At 50.8% G+C, this 18,860-nt stretch overlaps 7 protein-coding genes across 7 annotated transcripts; 3 read left to right on the forward strand and 4 right to left on the reverse strand.

The window, feature by feature from the left end:
- Positions 1–80: 80 nt before the first annotated feature.
- Positions 81–558, forward strand: AFUA_6G08270 (uncharacterized protein; the record flags this gene model as incomplete). The annotated part of the gene is made up of 2 exons (XM_745623.1): positions 81–109; positions 207–558. 2 exons carry the CDS (start codon positions 81–83, stop codon positions 556–558), a joined length of 381 nt encoding a protein of 126 aa, XP_750716.1.
- Positions 559–1,646: 1,088 nt separating this feature from the next.
- On the forward strand, positions 1,647–3,979 carry AFUA_6G08280 (ankyrin repeat domain-containing protein). The gene is made up of 3 exons (XM_745624.2): positions 1,647–1,727; positions 1,802–2,331; positions 2,389–3,979. Exons 2-3 carry the CDS (start codon positions 1,911–1,913, stop codon positions 2,892–2,894), a joined length of 927 nt encoding a protein of 308 aa, XP_750717.2. The 5' UTR covers positions 1,647–1,727; positions 1,802–1,910; the 3' UTR covers positions 2,895–3,979.
- Positions 3,980–4,528: 549 nt separating this feature from the next.
- On the reverse strand, positions 4,529–6,814 carry AFUA_6G08290 (ADP-ribosylation factor-like protein). The gene is made up of 6 exons (XM_077805029.1): positions 5,942–6,814; positions 5,746–5,818; positions 5,640–5,659; positions 5,502–5,564; positions 5,375–5,446; positions 4,529–5,316 (listed from the first exon to the last, which is right to left on the reverse strand). Exons 1-6 carry the CDS (start codon positions 5,989–5,991, stop codon positions 5,043–5,045), a joined length of 552 nt encoding a protein of 183 aa, XP_077661162.1. The 5' UTR covers positions 5,992–6,814; the 3' UTR covers positions 4,529–5,042.
- A 151-nt stretch (positions 6,815–6,965) lies between these two features.
- Positions 6,966–11,093, forward strand: AFUA_6G08300 (DNA-directed RNA polymerase I core subunit RPA135; the record flags this gene model as incomplete). Its single annotated transcript, XM_745626.2, has 3 exons — positions 6,966–7,758; positions 7,821–10,260; positions 10,327–11,093. The coding sequence occupies exons 1-3, from the start codon at positions 7,258–7,260 to the stop codon at positions 11,091–11,093; spliced, it is 3,708 nt and encodes a 1,235-aa protein (XP_750719.1). The 5' UTR covers positions 6,966–7,257.
- A 370-nt stretch (positions 11,094–11,463) lies between these two features.
- Positions 11,464–13,000, reverse strand: pre2 (proteasome core particle subunit beta 5; the record flags this gene model as incomplete). Its single annotated transcript, XM_745627.2, has 6 exons — positions 12,608–13,000; positions 12,345–12,452; positions 12,123–12,278; positions 12,018–12,066; positions 11,858–11,967; positions 11,464–11,799 (listed from the first exon to the last, which is right to left on the reverse strand). Exons 1-6 carry the CDS (start codon positions 12,884–12,886, stop codon positions 11,464–11,466), a joined length of 1,038 nt encoding a protein of 345 aa, XP_750720.2. The 5' UTR covers positions 12,887–13,000.
- Positions 13,001–13,186: 186 nt separating this feature from the next.
- pilB (Eisosome component PIL1/LSP1 family protein) lies at positions 13,187–15,398 on the reverse strand (the record flags this gene model as incomplete). Its single annotated transcript, XM_745628.1, has 3 exons — positions 13,187–13,621; positions 13,682–14,161; positions 14,901–15,398. The coding sequence occupies 3 exons, from the start codon at positions 15,396–15,398 to the stop codon at positions 13,187–13,189; spliced, it is 1,413 nt and encodes a 470-aa protein (XP_750721.1).
- Positions 15,399–15,936: 538 nt separating this feature from the next.
- Positions 15,937–18,514, reverse strand: AFUA_6G08330 (uncharacterized protein). Its single transcript, XM_745629.2, has 3 exons — positions 18,302–18,514; positions 17,947–18,210; positions 15,937–17,880 (listed from the first exon to the last, which is right to left on the reverse strand). The coding sequence occupies exons 1-3, from the start codon at positions 18,335–18,337 to the stop codon at positions 16,186–16,188; spliced, it is 1,995 nt and encodes a 664-aa protein (XP_750722.1). The 5' UTR covers positions 18,338–18,514; the 3' UTR covers positions 15,937–16,185.
- Between the last annotated feature and the right edge of the window lie 346 nt (positions 18,515–18,860).

An 18,860-nucleotide genomic window follows, 5' to 3' on the forward strand; every position in this document is an offset into this window, starting at 1 on the left:
TTAAGAATCGATGTAGAGACGAAATATAGAGACTCGTGGTAACATCATAAAATCATTCACAACTGCAGACCTCACCAATTATGAAGGAAGGAGCGGAACGAGAGATAAGGTATCCCAACACTGCCGGAAACGCCTAAAACAACAACAGTGCTCCCTGACTAATGAAGCACTCGAGATCTAACAGGCAATATTGTTCCTAGTACCAGTGCATGCATTCTGCAGCAACCTATACCTTGGGGCCGTTCGGAGGTGGCGGCCCTGGCGGAGGCTGGTATACTCGATCGCCTCCTGCGTTATAAGCGTGCGGTGGCGACTGCAGCTCGATGCCCGTTTGTTGTCCGCCAAAGTAACCATGGGTCTGTGGTTGAGGTGTATATTGCGGTGGCGGCTGATGTTGATAGTATGGATCTCCGTAATATGGCTGGTTTGGCGGAGGAGGGCCTGGAGGAGGAGCAAGCCAAGCGGTCCCGGGATGAGGCCGGAGGCCGCGACTGCGACGACGACGAGCGTTATAACACCTATCAAGAGCAATTAGTTGAGATTCATGACCCTAGGTGAAAGGAGACGGCGACATACGCAAGAAGGAAGAAGATTATAAAGGCTGCGCCGACGATCACAGCAAAGGCTACCCAGCGGCCCCAGCTATACCAGGCGCTGTTGTTGCATCTACCAGTCCAAGCATCGTAATAACTCAACGGGAGTTAGTCCACTCGATCTACCTGAATGTCACAGGAGAGATGAAATAAATACTCACCATACTTCTCGCTGATAGAGGAACCCCATGGTGGTTGGAGAACCTCTTCGATTCACGGCCTGGTGTGGATGACGTAGATTAGGCGGTAGACGAAAGAACTCCTGCAACCGACAGACAGGGGTGGTAGACGGTCGTACAAGGAAGAATGCAAGTCAAATATGCTTGAGGCACCGGGATGCTTGATGAAGTGACAAGAAGGTATGTAAGGGAGTAAAATATGAGAAATTGAAGGCGACAGTCTCGTAGAAAGGTACCTGCGTGAAGTTTTTAGAGAGCTGAAGGCAGCAACAAAAAGAGTGGGCGATGGGAATGGGCGAATGGTCCGGGTAATTATGGGGACGCTCCGCCGATCGGATTGGGTGGTAAGGCTGTGGCTGTGCCCTGGCTGAGAGCCTGATAGCCTGAGAGCCTGAGATAAATGGAGAGGTACCTTGGCGCGTGCAGTATCAAGTGACTCCTCGATGGCTGGGGTTACTTGGCGTTGATTTTTATTACTACTCTAAGCTAGAGGCAACCCAGCCATCCGAGTTAGTTAAAAGTCATTTAGAGGATGAACATTCACGAGATCCTAGTTTTCGACGACTTGGCGTAGACAAAGAGCCCATATTGACTTTCGTAAATTACCGGCTACTTGTCAAGCTACCTACTAACAATCACTGAATTTGTGGAGAGGTGCAGATAACAGAGGATAAGGTACTGTAGGTAGCTCCATATGAGTACCGCCATAATGAGCACTGAGCGCTGAGCTGTAAGAGATAAAGATAATGATAATAAGCATCAAAGTCTTCCAGTAGTTGTCCCTCGGAGCTTCTAGAATATATTGCCCATGCCAGTGGCTACATCAACACAGTCCACAACTTGGAAAATAAGCCTTGCGCAATTTAAGGGCTATGGCTCAGTTAGACCAATTGCCAATCGAAGTCCTTTTCATCGCAGAGTATTTGCCCGGCCAAAGGGACATCAACGCTTTAACGCAAGTCTACCGAAATCTTTACCACCATTTGCATTTCTTTCTATGTTGATTTAATTAATATCAAGCATCATCAGGGCTCAGCCTTGATATGGGCCGCCAAGAAAGGACATATCTGTTTGGGAACGAAGCTACTCAATACTGGCGTAAACATTGCATACTTCGAGAGCCCAGCAGAAACATATCATGACAGAAATACTCGTCTTTCGGAAATTGGGAGCCTGCTCTTACTTGCTGCCCAGGGCGGGCATATTGCAATCCCCAAATCCATGCTTTCAGAGACACGGCCGGGCCAAGCATGTTCACCAGCTCAGCTGCGCACTGGTCCTCCACTGGGCCATCCGCGCTCGCGACAGTGAGCTTGTGGAACTAATGATCCATCAAAAGGCCCCCTTGAACCCAGCAGGGGAGGAGCGGGAAGCGCTCTCCGCCCTGGGGGTTGCTGTAGTCTCAAGAGACGAAACCATCATTCCCCGTCTGCTCAACGCGGGGGCACGGCCGGGTCAGAACGAAGAACCGTGCCCCATCGCAAGGGCAATAGAAACTGATCAACCACGAGTCGTCAAACTTCCTCTTGAGCATGGAATCAGACTTAACAGCGATACAGGTCTGTGCGTTATAGCACGCCGAAACGACAAGATCCTACTCTAATGTTTTATTGTAGATGAACTGGATTTGAGCATGGACGGTCATGCAGCGTTGTTCACCGCTATCATGGATAGCCAATACGAGATGGTCGAGTTTCTCATTGAAGAGGGCGCAAACCCGCATCTGGAGTGCAAATTATGGACACACGATTACAATGGCTGTTCTGAGACACTCTTTTATAGATCCATAGGGTTTGCTATTCACTTTCGGCGCCTGCGAATTCTGAGGCTCCTGCTAGCAAAGGGTGTCCTCCCAGGGCAGGGTGATTTGTGCTTAGCAGTGAAGAAGGAATTTGAGGCAGTGGCACTGCTATCCAAATTCTCCAACCAAAACTTACCCCAAAAGGAAAGTATAGAGAGTTATCTCCTTTGGCAACAGATAAACAGACAAGATAACGGTCTTGACTTCGAGATCCCTCATAAGTCGTGGTTCGTTTTCGATTCTACTTTGCCTCAAGAGCCCGAGAAGACGGCGGGTCCTTCAGGGTGTGGATGTGATAAACTTGTACAATACGGATACTAAAACATTCAGACAGGCTTGCGTACCAATTCTCCGCTTCATGCGGCGAACTGTAGTATCCGAATAATTCTCCCTTGCCATATACCAGGTCAAGAGCTCTGCCGACGAGCCACCAAACTTGATTCCCCAGGCTATCCTCTTCCGTTTCACCCTGCCGCCAATGGATGTTCCAGAACCAGGGCTCATATGCAGGGGATCTCGTTGGTGATGGACACCGTAATCTCATGGCGAATCCAGATCCAAAAATTTTGCACGGTCAATGCCGACTGATTGCGCGCTGATACCGTACATCTGAACAAGTCTCGTAGCTTCTTCGCAGTGTTGGCGATACTCTTGGGCTTGGGTCGCCAGGACCTCGTAGCTGCTCAGGATAATTGAAGCACTTAGAGTATCATCCTTAGGGGCAGGGCTGTGAAGTTGCTGAATCAAGAGATTCAAGGTTTGGGTATAGTATTTTGTGGCGACTGGCACCCAGATTTCCCCGGAGGCCACAAGGCCCAGGGCCCCAGCTGTCTTGCCGTGAAGGCACAGACGCATGTAAGAAGCAACTCTGATTATCTCAAGGCTTCTTGATACGCCCACTGGCAAAAGCGTTGTCAAGAAAAGCATATTCCAGCATGTCTTGGATAACGCAAAGGCCAGGGTTATCATTCCGCTCGGTGTATGTGTACACTGGTCTTTGAAAGGTTAGGTAGCTGATTTCAAGCTGGGTAAAAGACTAGGCTTATGGGACACCCCGATTTCTCCTGCCCTTGTTTAACCTATGCTTGTCTTGCATGAGCAGCATCTGACAATTCGGATCTTCCGGGTGTTTTTCACCATATAGAGTTTGACATCCTTCCATTTCAGCAAGTCAATGCTTCTCCTGTATCCAGAGGACTCAATAAGCATTCCAGGGCGCGCAGATGCTAGAGTCATCGTCTTTCGCAATGTACTATGCTAGTGACAACACCTATACGATGGCGGATTACACTTTGCTGAAAGCCATGAGATAATAGGTAATAAAAAGAAGATTTCTCTACTCCTTGTTCTTACGGTGCAGGCGCCAGGCTCATCTCAAGATGTTCACAGCGCTAGGACAGACAGAGTAAGGTTGACTATTACTCATAAAAGCAGCGATTCAAAGCGTGGAAAGGCCACGCACAACCATGCCATGGCCTTTCCATCGTCCCCCAGACTTACTCCGTAGTTACTGTAAACGGATACTGTCAGCATCGGCGAGTTGAGCACTCAAGAGTGGTCAACTCAGTGAACTACTAGAATAGTTTCTTCCTCTTTTCAACCGAGGACGCAACAAAAACCTTGAAGCACGCGGTTTACAGCTAGACTGCTAGAGACCCTCGTCAAAAACCTTCATCTAATTCACGATTTGATCCCTTGACTTCGGGGAACCATAATCCCACATCAACCTATGACAGGGAAGGACCAGGATACGATGGCAACGCCTGTCTCACGGGCTTGTGGTTGGCGGGGCAGGATTCGCTGGAAGCCCAGGGCAGGGCTTGTTTAGTTCCCGTCTTCCATCTGCAATGCCAACGCATCAGTTGGCCTGTGTGTGGTCCGTGGCCACTGTTGGACCTCGTCAGTGACAGCCATAAATAAGTTGGCTAGGTATCGTTATCTCGACGCGTTCTCATATCTTCTCCTAGCAAAGTCACCCACGCTCACGGAAAAACTGCCGAATAGCGCTGGCTGTTGGGGGATAATCGATTTTGCGCTGTCGCAGTGCAGCTATATCCTCTCTTTTGGACCACGTCTGGACTTTTACTGCTTTGATTAGGTTCGGCCTGATGTCTCATGGAATCAATCAAGATTGCAGCAGTGGGCTAGCTGATTATCAGCTGATCCGATGGCCCCCTCCCAGCTAAACAAAACAGATATCCTTGGTGATGATACAGAAAATGGCTTGATACTATCTGACAATAGGCGTGAACATAATTGTCGCAAAGGACTCCAAAACCGCGCAAAGGAAAAGTTCAATCGCTCCATTCAAGTGCCTGGATCACATCATCAAAGTCATTACAGCTGAGGCAGCGAGTCAAGATCAATAGAGTCTACAATTGTTTGGGATGAAGACGAGGATAAGGCGAAATATGATAGTGAGAGTCGGTGTTGGTAGGCCGTCGCTGCAGGCTTTATCCCGCATATACATCACCTGCTTGCTCTGGCGATCAACCAGTGCAAGACAGCGTCAAGGTTTGTCTCCTCCTTGGCACTGATTCCATAGCAGCTCACCTCACGGCGCGTTATGGACTTGAGATCCATTGCGTCTATGAGTTCGTCAACCGATAATTTGTCCGGAAGGTCGGACTTGTTTCCCAGAACCAACAGAGGAATGCCGTCAAGCGAAGGTTTTTCCATCAGCTCGTGAAGCTCCTCTGTGGCGACCGGCAGGGCAGCACGATCGGCCGCATCCACTATGTACCTGCATCAAAAGTTATTCATGACTAGCCTGGAGTCAATGAATGGAACGTTACACATACACAATCGCATTAACCCCTCGGCAGTATCGCTCCCACATTGGACGAAACCGCGGCTGGCCTCCAAGATCCCAACTGTGTCAATATTAGCTGGATGAATGCGACACCTGGAACACTCTCGGATACTGACCACTTTAGAGTCACATGGCCTTTCTGGACCCGTTTCGTGTTGAATCCGATCGTTGGAATCGAGCTGTAAATGCAAGGTTTAGCAAACCAAGACAAAGACAGCCCAGTTGTGGCCAGGCCCTACACGCTCCAGACTTACTCTACAGTGAACTCTCCTCCCTACCCAACTCGAACAATCCGCATTAGCAATGAGAAATAGAAGAGAAGGAAACTGTCTGGTCGCTTGAAAGCGAAATAAAGCATACCGCGAGCACCCGCAACAGCGACGATTTCCCCGCATTCTGCAGTCCGATCATCGTGACATCCATCTCCGTCGCCCTATATTCGCAACATACATTTACCCCTCTTAGCAAGCCGGAGCATTCAATGTCTTTGCGGGGGGCCGAGCCGGGAGAGCTATGGCCGACAGGGCGAATACGTTTGAAACCGCGGCCCACTTACCAAAACATCCTCAGGAGCCAGTCATAGATCGTCCGAAAGATACCCGCCATATTGCGGATACTTCAAATCACTTCTTCTACTCCCGGTAGATGTCAGGAACAAAGAAGCCGGATCAGTTGCGGTTAATACCACGATGAAAACAGGGTGTTTGCTGGATTGGTGGCAAATGACGAATGGACGTGGATATAAGTCGAGATCCAAGGTCCTGGAGACTTGGATCGAAGTGCGGGAAGTGGGGGTAGGCTGAAAGTCAGCCTCTTGGTGGTTTGGTATATTTGGTAGCCAGCTACCGCAGGGAAGAGATGGGCTAAACCGCTGTCGAAGGAGTTAAGGCAGAAGTAAATCAAATAGTAAATGCCCCAGAGCAATAGAGAAAGCGGCTTATGGAGAGACGCCCAGAAGGTTCGGGAGGATGAGGACACAAAGGTTGAGCAAGTGGCTGAAGGGACAAGATTTTACTAGAGAATAGAGCGCCAAAAGGAGCGGTAAGCCTTCCAGTAAATTTTGTATTTACAAGCCTCAAGGAGATGGAGGTTAAAAAAAGGGGAGACCCTTCTTTACTTTGCGTTGTGGTGAAAGTGAATAGCTTGGAATCTATGTGCACGCATGACTGATTCCCTCTGCGGTGCGGTGGAGGGGAGCGCTTAGCTTAGTAGGTCAGTCAGGTCAATGAGACCATAATTAGGGATGGACAGGAGTAGCAACGTTGACAGGTTGAAATCCAATATTGAACGCGCATTTACCCCTGATACCTAGTCATTTAGACAGGTGACTTTCGTACCAAAGTGATTCATTGCGTTGTACTTGAGCCATCAATCAAGCCTTGTTATTATTGTGTCATTGATGTCTTTCATGATGTCTCCAGGAAAAGTCTGCCTGATTGCCTAAGGCGGACAGCATCAGCGCTGTAGGGTGACGCTTGTCGTATCGTAGCATTTATGCCTGAGGCTGAAAGGCACTAGGGCACTAAGGCACTGTCAACGAAACACTATCAGTATCAGCACGTGATGATATGTGTCCGTTGGTCCACCCTCGAAAAATTTCCAGCTTGAACAAGGTCTCCGACAGATTGTTCCGATCGACCTCTGCGACGCTCTGTCCTATACATTGCCTCGAGTCCAGTCTACCTCAGACTGAAGACGCTTCTCTGGGCGAGGAATGGGACATTGAGTGTTTAAATTGCACCAATTCTTTTTCCATCGGCGCACACGTCCGGACGAGCGCCGTGCAGTTGAAAATCTTGTGTCAATTCCTCCGCACGGGTATAGTCAAGACAAACAGAGAAGGAGGCACGGAGTGCCCAAATTCTCTCAAAAATGGCTCCTTCAGCGACTGATACCAATTGGTCCGTCGATTTTGACACCATTCGGCGGCACCAGCTATTCAAGAACCCCCCGAAGGACCACACCGCATTTCCCTCGTTGGCGGCTGCTATTCGGCCCCATCTCGACTCTTTCAACGCGCTTTTCGAGGGCAGCAAAGTCATCGAAGCAGGTTTGAAAGATATCGGCATCAAGACGTTTTTGGATGGTGATGCTGAGACCCCCGAGGAGAGGAGAGCACGGAAAGCGGAGGGACGACGACCCCCGAAACGCAACAGGCTTAATGTTCGAATCAGGGAAATCTTTCTAGAGAAACCGGCCATTCCCGCAACAAATAAATTTGCTACTCGTAACCGGAATATCTACCCTTCAGAAGCCAGAGAGAGACATGCTACGTACCGTGGGAAGCTGCGCGCGAGGCTCGAGTATCAGGTTAATAATGGAGACTGGATGGAGTCTATCAGAGAACTTGGGCAGGTGCCCATCATGCTGAGGGTAAGTGGTTGAAATAATAGATGTCTATCTGCTTCTTGCACACTAATAGCATCGAAATCTAGACCAATCGATGCCACCTGGAGAAGGCAACTCCCCAGGAGCTTGTTCAGCACAAAGAAGAGTCGGAGGAGCTGGGAGGCTACTTTATCGTCAATGGCAACGAGAAACTCATCCGTATGTTGGTTGTCGGCAAGAGAAATTTCCCCATGGCGATTGTCCGTAGTTCCTTCGTTCGTCGTGGCCATACCTACACCAAATTCGGTATCCAAATACGATCAGTGCGCCCTGATCAGACATCGCAGACGAATGTCCTCCACTACCTCAGCGATGGAAACGTGACCTTCCGATTCTCTTGGCGGAAAAACGAGTACCTCATCCCCGTTATGATGATCATGAAGGCTTTGGTGGAAACGAACGATCGCGAAATATTCGAAGGCATTGTCGGCAGCGCTACATCCAAGGGTGTCAACAATACATTTGTGACGGACCGTGTGGAACTGCTGCTCAGAACATACAAAGCTTACAACCTACATACCCGTTCCTCCTGCCGAGCTTATCTGGGCGAGAAGTTCAAGCCCGTTCTGGGTGTTCCGGCAGATATGTCCAACGAGGATGCTGGTACAGAGTTCCTCCGCAAAATTGTCTTGCCTCATCTCGGTAACCAGAATGTCACCGAGATCCAAGACTATGACAAATTCAAGTTGATCATGTTCATGATCCGGAAGCTGTACGCGCTTGTTGCTGGAGATTGTGCCCCCGACAACCCGGATGCCGTTTCCAATCAAGAAATCCTGCTCGGCGGTTTCCTCTATGGCATGATACTCAAGGAACAACTTGAGGAATGGATGAGATCCTTTGGCCCCATCCTGAGAGATTGGTCCAATCGCAACGGTGGTGCAAAATTCACTGATCCAGCTTTCGAAAGAGACTTCTTGAGCAAGATTGTCAAGAGGACTAATGAGAACATCGGTGGTAAGCTGGAGTATTTCCTGTCGACTGGTAACCTCGTCAGTCCCACGGGTCTCGATTTACAACAGGTGTCTGGTTACACAGTCATGGCGGAAAAGATCAACTTTTACCGATTCATCAGTCACTTCCGAATGATTCACAGAGGTAGTTTCTTCGCACAGCTGAAAACAACTACTGTTCGTAAGCTGCTTCCCGAGAGCTGGGGCTTCCTTTGTCCCGTTCACACTCCTGATGGAGCACCCTGTGGGTTGCTAAACCATCTTGCTCACAAGTGCTTGATCGCCACAAGCGATGTCAACGTCTCTCATCTACCAAAGCTGTTGGTGCAGCTCGGTGTACGATCTGAGTCGTCCGTTGCCTTGGAAGACAGCGTGACGGTACAGCTGGATGGCAGGATCGTAGGATACTGCTCACCCAAGCAGGCCCGTATGATTGCGGATACCGTTCGGCACTGGAAGGTCTCAGGTACACACAACATCCCACGAGAATTGGAGATTGGGTATGTTCCCAACTCAAATGGTGGCCAATACCCTGGTATCTACATGTTCTCTCAAGCCGCCAGAATGTACAGACCTGTCAAGTACCTACCTCTCGACAAGCTTGACTACGTCGGTCCCTTCGAACAGCCATTTATGGAGATTGCATGCTTACCCGACGATCTTGTGGCGGGCGTGTCCACACACATTGAGTACACACCAACGAACATCCTGTCCATCGTCGCCAATATGACACCTTTCTCAGACTATAACCAGTCGCCCCGTAACATGTACCAGTGCCAGATGAGCAAGCAGACGATGGGTACACCCAGCACAGCGATCGAATACCGTACGGACAACAAGCTGTACAGATTGCAGACCGGTCAGACGCCTATTGTACGACCTCCGCTGTACAACGCTTATGGATTAGACAACTTCCCGAACGGCACGAACGCAGTCGTGGCAATTATCTCGTATACAGGTTACGACATGGATGACGCCATGATTATCAACAAGTCGTCGCACGAGCGTGGCTTCGGCTACGGTACTATTTACAAGACCAAGATTCACTCTCTTGACGATAAGGACTCGCGGCGCAGCAAGTCCAGACGCGAGATTACCAAGCTCTTTGGTTTCGCTCCCGGCGGAGAGATTCGGGCAGAGTGGCGTACTACTCTCGACGAGGACGGTCTCCCTCATGTGGGTGCCAGAGTCAAGGAGGGAAGTCTAATTGCTGCATGGCATACTGTGCGCTATGATGCTGCTTCTGACTCTTACGTGAACGTTGACGGCATCACGCACTTCGTAAAGTACAAAGACGCAGAAGAAGGATACATTGACAGCATCCGGATCATGGGTGCCGAGACTGGTTTGGAGCCGTGCCAGGCATTGAGCGTCAAGTACCGTATCCCCAGAAAACCTGTTATCGGTGACAAATTCTCTTCTCGTCACGGACAGAAAGGTGTCTGCTCCCAGCTCTGGCCTGCGGTTGACATGCCGTTCTCCGAGAGCGGTATCCAGCCAGATTTGATCATCAACCCTCACGCTTTCCCTTCCCGTAAGTTCACGTTTGCGGGCTTTTCCCAATTGCATTTCAAGCGACATGAGACTAATTTCATTGCAGGTATGACCATCGCCCAAATGATCGAATCCATGGCTGGCAAGGCCGGAGCTCTGCACGGCCATCCTCAAGACTCCACCCCCTTCCAATTCTCGGAAGAAAACACCGCGGCAGACTATTTCGGCCAGCAGCTGCGCAAGGCTGGCTACAACTACTACGGCAACGAGCCCCTCTACAGCGGTATCACAGGCAAGGAATTCGCCGCCGACATCTTCATCGGCGTGGTTCACTACCAGCGTCTCCGACACATGGTCAACGACAAGTTCCAGGTCCGAACAACTGGCCCCGTCAACCAGCTGACCGGCCAGCCCGTCAAGGGTCGTGCAAAGGGAGGTGGTATCCGTGTCGGAGAGATGGAGCGCGACTCGCTCATCGCTCACGGTGCTGCCTTCATCCTTCAGGACCGTCTGATGAACTGCTCCGACTCCCAGCGCGCCTGGATCTGCCGCGACTGCGGCTCCTTCCTCTCCACCCAGGTCGCCGTCTCATCCGCCGGCTCCAGTAAGGCCCGCCTGGCCGCTTCCGCCGCGGCTGCCGCCAAGAACGCCTTCGCCCAGCAGAGCGGTGCGCCGGGCATTGTGCGCTGCCGACGCTGTGCCCGCGAGGCTGTCTTCGAGGACTCCCGTGCCGTGGTGTGGGAGGACGGAGACGGCCGTCGCTACGTGGGCGGTGACAATGTCACCATCGTCGCTGTTCCGGGTGTCCTGCGCTACCTTGATGTCGAACTCGCCGCGATGGGTATCAGAATGAAGTTCTGGGTTGATAATTAAGTCGGAAGTATAAAGTATGCATATACTCCATGAGATACGCCGATCTCATAAAAAAAGCATGTGTATAGAGCGCTTGAGCATTGTTTGTCTTTTTGTCGCCTTAGGGTGTTTGTATATTATGTGGGATGCAATCCAGAGTCTTTCCATTTTTTCTCCTCTTGTCTCGATCTTCACATCAAGATGTTTAAGATTACGAGGTGCAGCTTCTCGTCTATTGTATTCTAGATTTCGTTCCATCGACTGTTGCCTATTTCGTACTACCAGGTAGATTCAACGACGGCAATCGCAGGTCGAAAAGTTTTCAATGCGTAGAGAAAAGGAATTATGAGATAATCATCATATCGATCACAGGAATTATCAGAATGTGCCCTTAAAGGGCCGACGTAACGTTCGAGAACTCGCCCTTTTCCAGCTTTGTTTTCCAGAAAATGGGGTTCATATCGTCGAAACCGTGGTGGACCCAGCCTTCCTCTTTGACATGGTACAAGTTGATGAAACCACCTGAGTAAGCATCACGGTGCATTGCGGCAAGAATGCTCCGACAACCAAGCTCGAGGGCCTCCTCTTCAGTTAAGTCGTAGCGGTACTCTGCGTCAAGCACACCGTAAGCGAAGGTCTGACCGGACCCAACGCAGAACAGGTTTCCTGAGAGTCTTGTGCCGTCCGAGTCGATGTAGTAGAGGGCCGGTCCTTCTTGAGGGGTCATCTGCGGTGTTATCAGTTTCACACTCATCCGATCTGCAAAAGAGGGGATCAAAACGTACGCCTGCCAACATCGTACCCATGCTGAGACCCATTCCCTTGTAGGCGTATGTCAGATTGGCGAGAATCTTTGATGCCGCAGCAACGGTGATACGACGCTTGTGCCGGATCTCTGCCACGATGTTAGTTCACCAGTCCTGCTAGAGATACATCCAGACTCACCGTGAAGTGTGCATTGCTGGCTCAGATATCTCAGCCAGTATTGGCAATCCTGGAGGGCAATTCTGTCAGTGTCGCCATGCCACCAGTACGCAGAAGAATGCATACCGCAGCACCACCAGCCATGGTACCCAATAGACCAGGAACCGGAGTATCCTGCTTCTTGTCCTCACCCCGACTCAACCGCGACACGGGAATGACCTTCTTCACTGTCTGACTGGCGATCCAGTTTCCAGCGGTAGCTCTCGAATCCGTCGCGACGATCTAAGAGATAAAGAGTCAGTCGGACTGCTACAATTGGGTCAGCCGGACGGGGAGTTGACGGCATACAATTCCGCCCTGAAATCGGAAGGCGAGTGTTGTTGTTCCGTGAGCGAGCTTGATGGGACAGCTAGGATTCGAGTGGTCATCGGTCATGGCACGAAGGAATGCAGAGGACTAAATACGAGGAAGAGCAAGATACACGTATTAGCTGATAGCTTCTTCGAAGTGCGCCTGAGTGTAGGATCCGCTCAGTGAAACCGCTCCGCCGTAGAGCATTCTCACCGGCCCGAAAGTCCAGACAGGTGGAGTGTTCGTAAATTGTAGCTCACATTTGCAACTGGAGGAAGAGCGAACTTCAGAGACAAAGGAGGGAGGCTCTCCGTCAGGTCTTGCTGTTCTTGCTCTGAGTAGAACTCATTCTGGTGAGGTGGACGCGAGTACTGGGCGACTAATTTATCCATGATTGAAACTGACTCTTCTAGGTTCCGGTAGCAAAAAGACAAGTAGGAAGTTAATCGAAGTGATAATATACAGCGACGATGACGGAAGTGGAGGGATGAAATGGGAAGCAATTGCAGCTCTCGCTGAGAGCTCCATTGAAGCTCCATCCGCGTCACTTGCTGCCGCCTGCGTCACGTGACAGTACTACAATCAACCCTCAGAATAGGAGTCTTCCACAACTTTTGATAGTGCATATACACAGAGTATATTGAACTTTCATTGAATGGCATAAAACATTTCTTTTTTCACAAATCATTTACCGCGGCCGCAGACCCGAAAGTTCCTATAGACTCCGATTAAATCCATATACCCATGACCATCCCATCCAATATCAATCACGCTACAGAGTAAAACTGACGACTAGGACATTACCCTGTAAGAGTACCTATCTGCTTTCCCCTGGTTTCTCAGTATGGTACAGCAACGGGCTGCGTTCCGGTGGCGCCTGAGACCTGTTGGTCATCCAACTTTTCGTGTGGGACGCCGTCGGTGCCCGTCTCGTTGACATTACCATTGGCTCCAGTTAACCCATCTCCTTGAGCTTCCTGGCCTCTACCTGCTCCAGTGGGCAGTAAAGTCGTGCCAGAGGTCTCTCCCGCAGAGGTATGGATGGGTTCGACGGTGCTCTCCCAAGACTTTAGGTCATTCTCGGCAGCCTCAAGGATCTGCCTTGCTTCATCGGCATGCTCATAGGGCTGTCGTGCGTCACCAGGGACGACTGGAGTGTCGTCGAGATAGTTGAGGAGACGGCGAGCATGACGCGCGAGCAGAATCTGCTTCTCTCCGCGCTCAATGATTGCAGCCAAATGGATATCAAAAGCCTCCTTGAGCTTCTGTCTGGTCTATCGGACAAATCTCAGCCCCGCGCTCGCGATCAGGTACACTCGTGAGGCCATACGTACCACATTGGTCAATTGAGCCTCTGCAACCAGATTATTTGCCTCAGCCCGCACCAACTCCTGCTCGAGAACTTCCACCTTGGCATTGCTCTGCTCCCCCTTCAGCTTAAGCCGCTGAATATCATCCGCGATCTTCGCCCTGTGATCGCGCGATGGTTGCACTGAAGTTTCCGTGTCCCGAATCGATTTCAAGATACTCCGGTAGTCCTCCAAGCTCTGCGCAAAGTTGTCCTCCTGCTCGCCGATCTCTGCCATCAGCACACCGAGCTTGTCGGAAATGTCGGAGACGGCGTCGTCCTCGGTGCCTTCGCCCCATTCTGATAGCTGGGCGGCGATGTTGACGCGCTCGCGGCCGGCTGCCTCGTGGGCGGAGATGACCGAGTTCTCTTGTTTGACGATGCGGCTCATCTTCCTGCTCAGCTCGGGCGCCGCCTGCAGACCGCGGAAGGTCGACATCCTGAAGCGGTGGCGGGCCGGTTCCTTCTTTCGGATGGAAAGGGTTCGGTTCCTAGTGCGCTTAGCCACGTAGAGGATAGAATATTTTCATACGGCTCATACATCATGGCGAGGTCTGTTCAAACTTGTTTATTCACCAAAGCTGTACAATCGGATAATCAGGCGAGGCAAACGTAGCTGTTAATGGATAGAATCAAGCAGAAATGCGCCTTCCTTTCAAATGCAGTTATGACACAGTACTGCTATACAACAGAGAGAAGCAGGCTGTTCACTTATCGATTCAGCCACTGCAGATCAGGTGTATGATGACACAAGACAGATAGATGGATGATATTCCTTGGAGGTGACGAACGGGTATTCATTCGAACTGGTGGTGCAGTTGCTCGTACATGACGTCATGCGGGATAAACGGAAGCTGAAGTCATGATCCGAATGCGGTCGATGTCGAGATGTTTCATGATGCGTTGATATGTGTGATTGATTCTAATGGATGATTTAGAGTTGAGTTCAAGCATTGAACCGTGGGAAGCGTGCTGTGGTGTTGGGTGATGCGTTTCGAGCCCAGAGCCCTAGTCTCTCAGTTGACGGAGCGGGTTCTTGACGATCATGTCGGGAGCAATAATCCTCGATCTTGGAATAATGCAGCAATCGTCTCTACCAATCAAAGGCAAGTACGGCAATTAAACTCCATAGCATGTATAGCGAAGTATGATACTCCCAGCTTACGCAACTCAATTCATCCTCCCCTCCCAGAGACAAATCTCACCTCCTCCTCCCAGACTCTCCCCGGATGGTGCAAACGCGATCGTCCCCAGCCCCCGGGCTCAACATATCTCACACACCTATACACCGGAGACGGCGAACGAGGCGGACTGTCAAAGAATCTTCTCCTGAAAGGAATGATCGACTCAGACCGCGTGCGCACTCTCGTTCTTTGCACGGTTGTATATGATGACTCTGGTTCTGGTGACTTTGAGCGCGCATACCAGGAGTAGCGCTGGTATCGATGATGATGGTGATGCAAAGGACTTGGCGCAATGACAACGGTGGTATCATCGCTACTGCTGCTGTTGCTGCTACTATGACAGCTCGAGCTGCTGCTGCTTGGGCTGGAACTGGAGCTGCCACTGTCACTGCTACTACCGCTACTGCAGCTGCTTCTGCGCCGACGAGGACCTGGCATGGAGACTCGAAGGGTCCCCGGGCGATATTCGACGACTCGCACGCCGGGCCCCGGTCTGTCGTCAATGTCGAGGAAGCACATGTTGATTCTGTCAGTTAAATAATGAAGACGACCCGTAGATGAGGGAGAGCCGTGTGAACGCCTGTTATGGGGGATCCTGAACCGATATGCGAGCGCCACCGAGTACCGCAAGCGATGGGCTGTCGTACGGCAAGCAAAACACACAGTAGTAAGTCTGGAGCAACGCGATTAAAGTACTGCGATGGACTTTGACCGAAGAGCAGCTGTACTGATTCAAAAGACGATGGAATTAGGAAGATTACGGTATAGTCAAAGGATCACAATGTCTGTATGCAACAATTGCATAGCAGAATATTCTACCCCAAACTTTACCGGGGCAATAATCTCATTAAATGAATACTCCACTACCATCCTGTCATGCGGATCTTCCCGCCTTGTGATTCATCCTCATACCTCAAAGTCAGTGTTGCAATCGATGTTCATCCAGTGACGCCGTCATGTGCACGGGACGGCTGATAGAGGCCGGCACACCACAACATCAGACTCTTAGCACATTGTAGACCTTGTTATAAACCAAACCATGAGGTAAAAAAACATAGAGCGTAATATAAGATGACCGATGCCAGAGTGCAGAACAGCGGCCTTGATACAGGCCGTCACGAATCGATTATAGCAAGGTGTGACTCCTATCTAAATCGTACAACACAAGTTCTTTTCCTTGGAAGAAATGGGCAGCAGGCAACAAAAAAAATTTCATCCAGCACCCAGCATTTGACAGAACCATCCAACACCCGTGGAGAAAGCCTACATCCAAACAAGAAGAATATGCGACCACCTCCGGGCCAGTTTATGACATGTCATCTGCATCATGGTGGTGGGTATGCTCATTATCTGATGCGTGAAAGGCATCCCCAAACGCCGAGTTATCTAGATCAGGGAGATCTAGACCCTCGTTCTGTTCCGTGTATGCTGCCAGCGCGTCTCCAGCACTGTCCATGTTGGTGAAGTCGAAATTTGCGCTGTCAAGACCGGTGTCGCCCGCGCTTCCAGGGCCAGGAGTTAGTCCCTGTAATCCGCTTCCCGGCGTTTCACCCGCTTGCATGTCGCCAGGAGGTCTATTGATATTGTCATCCTTCTTGTCCTCGTTTACCATTACCCAGTCGCCAGTTTCTCCAACAGCGGTATTCGTGGGTTGGCCGTCGCCCATGTCCATTTCGGCATCCAGAGACACGGTAGGTTGAGCAGGTGCCGGTCCGGTGGCTGTTGGCACCGCTTGTCCCTGAGCTGCAGGAGCTACCCCTTGCGAAGGCGCGCCAAACTGACCAAGAAGATGGCTGTCCGTATGGCCCATGTCGATATCGACATCAGCTGCAGTCGAAACAGGTTCGGGTTCGATTTTTTCCAGCAAGCCACCCTTTTGTACGCAGGAAACCCTGGGTTCCGGTACAATTTTTCTGCGCCATGAGGCTTCAACTTCTCGGACAATGTCATCAACCTTGTACTTGGCCTTGTGTTCAACGGGAACGACCTCGGCCTCATCCCCTTCGGTTGACATCTCAGTCCGACCTTCCATTCGCCAAATCTCTGTTCCGGTATCTTCAGGATTCGCTGCTGCATCCCGAAGTCGGAGTTCAGCATCCTTGAGTAAAGAGGTGCGATTGAACTTTTCCATCCTTCGGGCATGGCGCTTTTTGAGTTTCTCAATTTCTGCAGTCATGTCGGCCACCTTTTTGGCAACCCGGTCGGCAAACTCCTTTGCCCTTTCAGGCTCCATTTTCGTCGCTTGAGCAGACTCAGTGCCTTCTTTCGAATCACCACCTGCAGGCCCAACCGGTGCATCGAAAAAACCTGCGGTCAAAGTCTCCAACTCGCCTTTGCGACCGAGCCCCAAAGAAACAGGCGTGATCTGACTGATTGCATACGGCGAGGCGAAGATCTCTTCCATCCACTCGTGGTGTTGCTGATATCTCATTTTGCTTACTTCCCGAGGAGTCAGCAAATCCATCAAGTCGCCCGTGGAAACGTCTTCATCCTCAAGTGCAAAATCTGCTGCAGCTGCAGTCATCGCCGCGGTTGAGGCGCGATGTCCACGGGGTGCCTTGGCCGGAGCTGCAGCGGCGGGAGGAGGCGCAGGTTGCCCAGGCTGGGGATAGAACGGCTGACGGCCAACCATGGCATTGGGGTATGGCCCAGCCGGTTGGGCAAGTGCTTGCGGCGCTATCTGTGGAGGAAAGTTGATTGTGGGCCAATTGTTCCGATCATGAAGCATAAAATCTTTGCGCGCCAGTTGACCCTGGTTTTGGAGGAAACGACGTTGAGCCAGCATGTTTTGCACTTGCGGGGAGACTGGAATCCGGTTCGCTGGAATATGTTCCGTAGGAGGCGCCCTTGAATAATGCACAATCCATAGTGACGGGTCCGGCGGGGGAAGGCTGGGGTTGGGAACTTTCGTGGGCAACAGCCGGTAGCGTCTACGACAGTGGATGGCCACAGACTCATTAGGAGGGTGGTAACCGCTGCGATGGAGCCACATCTCCACCATCTGTCACAGACAGGTCTCAGCATACAGAATCAGAAAATTAGGGGATGCATAGGACAAGCGCCATACATATCCACGAGCTTCAAAGGTAAAGGCCTGTTCTACGTCGGCCCAGACGTAACCATCACTAGCGAAGTTTGTCCCCAAGTGGTTAAGAGGTTGCCATGTGAGCATCACCGTTCCATCCTGAGGTCCATCTAAAAACGTCCAGTGCATCGGTTGAGCTTCGCGAACGATTTTGGGCGCGGACAGGAGGTATTCAACCACGGTGTCTGTCGGCATCATGTGCATCAAAGGGTACCGATGGCGCGACACCAGATGCATGTGCGGCAGCTATGACAATCAAATGCACTAAGTTAGCATACTGTCCTCGAATGACTATGCCCTGAATCTCGTCCCCAGAACTCCAAGAAGAACGACTCACCAACTGCGCCGGGACGCGGCTCGCTGGGTCGTCCATTGTGACCAAATATCGATGGTTAATAGTAAATCAGGTGTTCAACGCGGTCGCAGAAATGTTAATATCCACTCTATCTAGAGAAACACAATATAGAAGGTGGACTAGGGCACCTCCAAGGCGTAGTATATGGAGGCGAGGACAATTAGTTGAATGCTAGTTAACTATCAACGCGACACGGGAAAATTGAAGTTCCAGAAAGACACCGGGTGCGGTTGGCGGGAGAAACCCATAGCGCAGTTTTGACACCTTACCGATCAGACATTAAAACAGGCACGCCAAGTGTCGGGGATGATCCGAACGCTTGGACTATGTCGAAGGTGAACAGAGGCTGGGCACATGGGGAAGCCGTAAGGAATCAAGGACATTACGGAGTGAAGACACCAGAATGTAATCTAGTCATCCCTATAACTATAAATGTCTAACATCCTCTCCAGCCTTCTCGACATGAGATATTGACTTGTCCAATTTGCCAGTTCATCAGGGACGGCTGGGGAGCTTAATAGAGCTTAGGGACAAGCTTTCC

The sequence above is a fragment of the Aspergillus fumigatus genome, chromosome 6 (genome assembly GCF_000002655.1).
Source record: "Aspergillus fumigatus Af293 chromosome 6, whole genome shotgun sequence".
NCBI classification, from domain to species: Eukaryota; Fungi; Ascomycota; class Eurotiomycetes; order Eurotiales; family Aspergillaceae; genus Aspergillus; species Aspergillus fumigatus.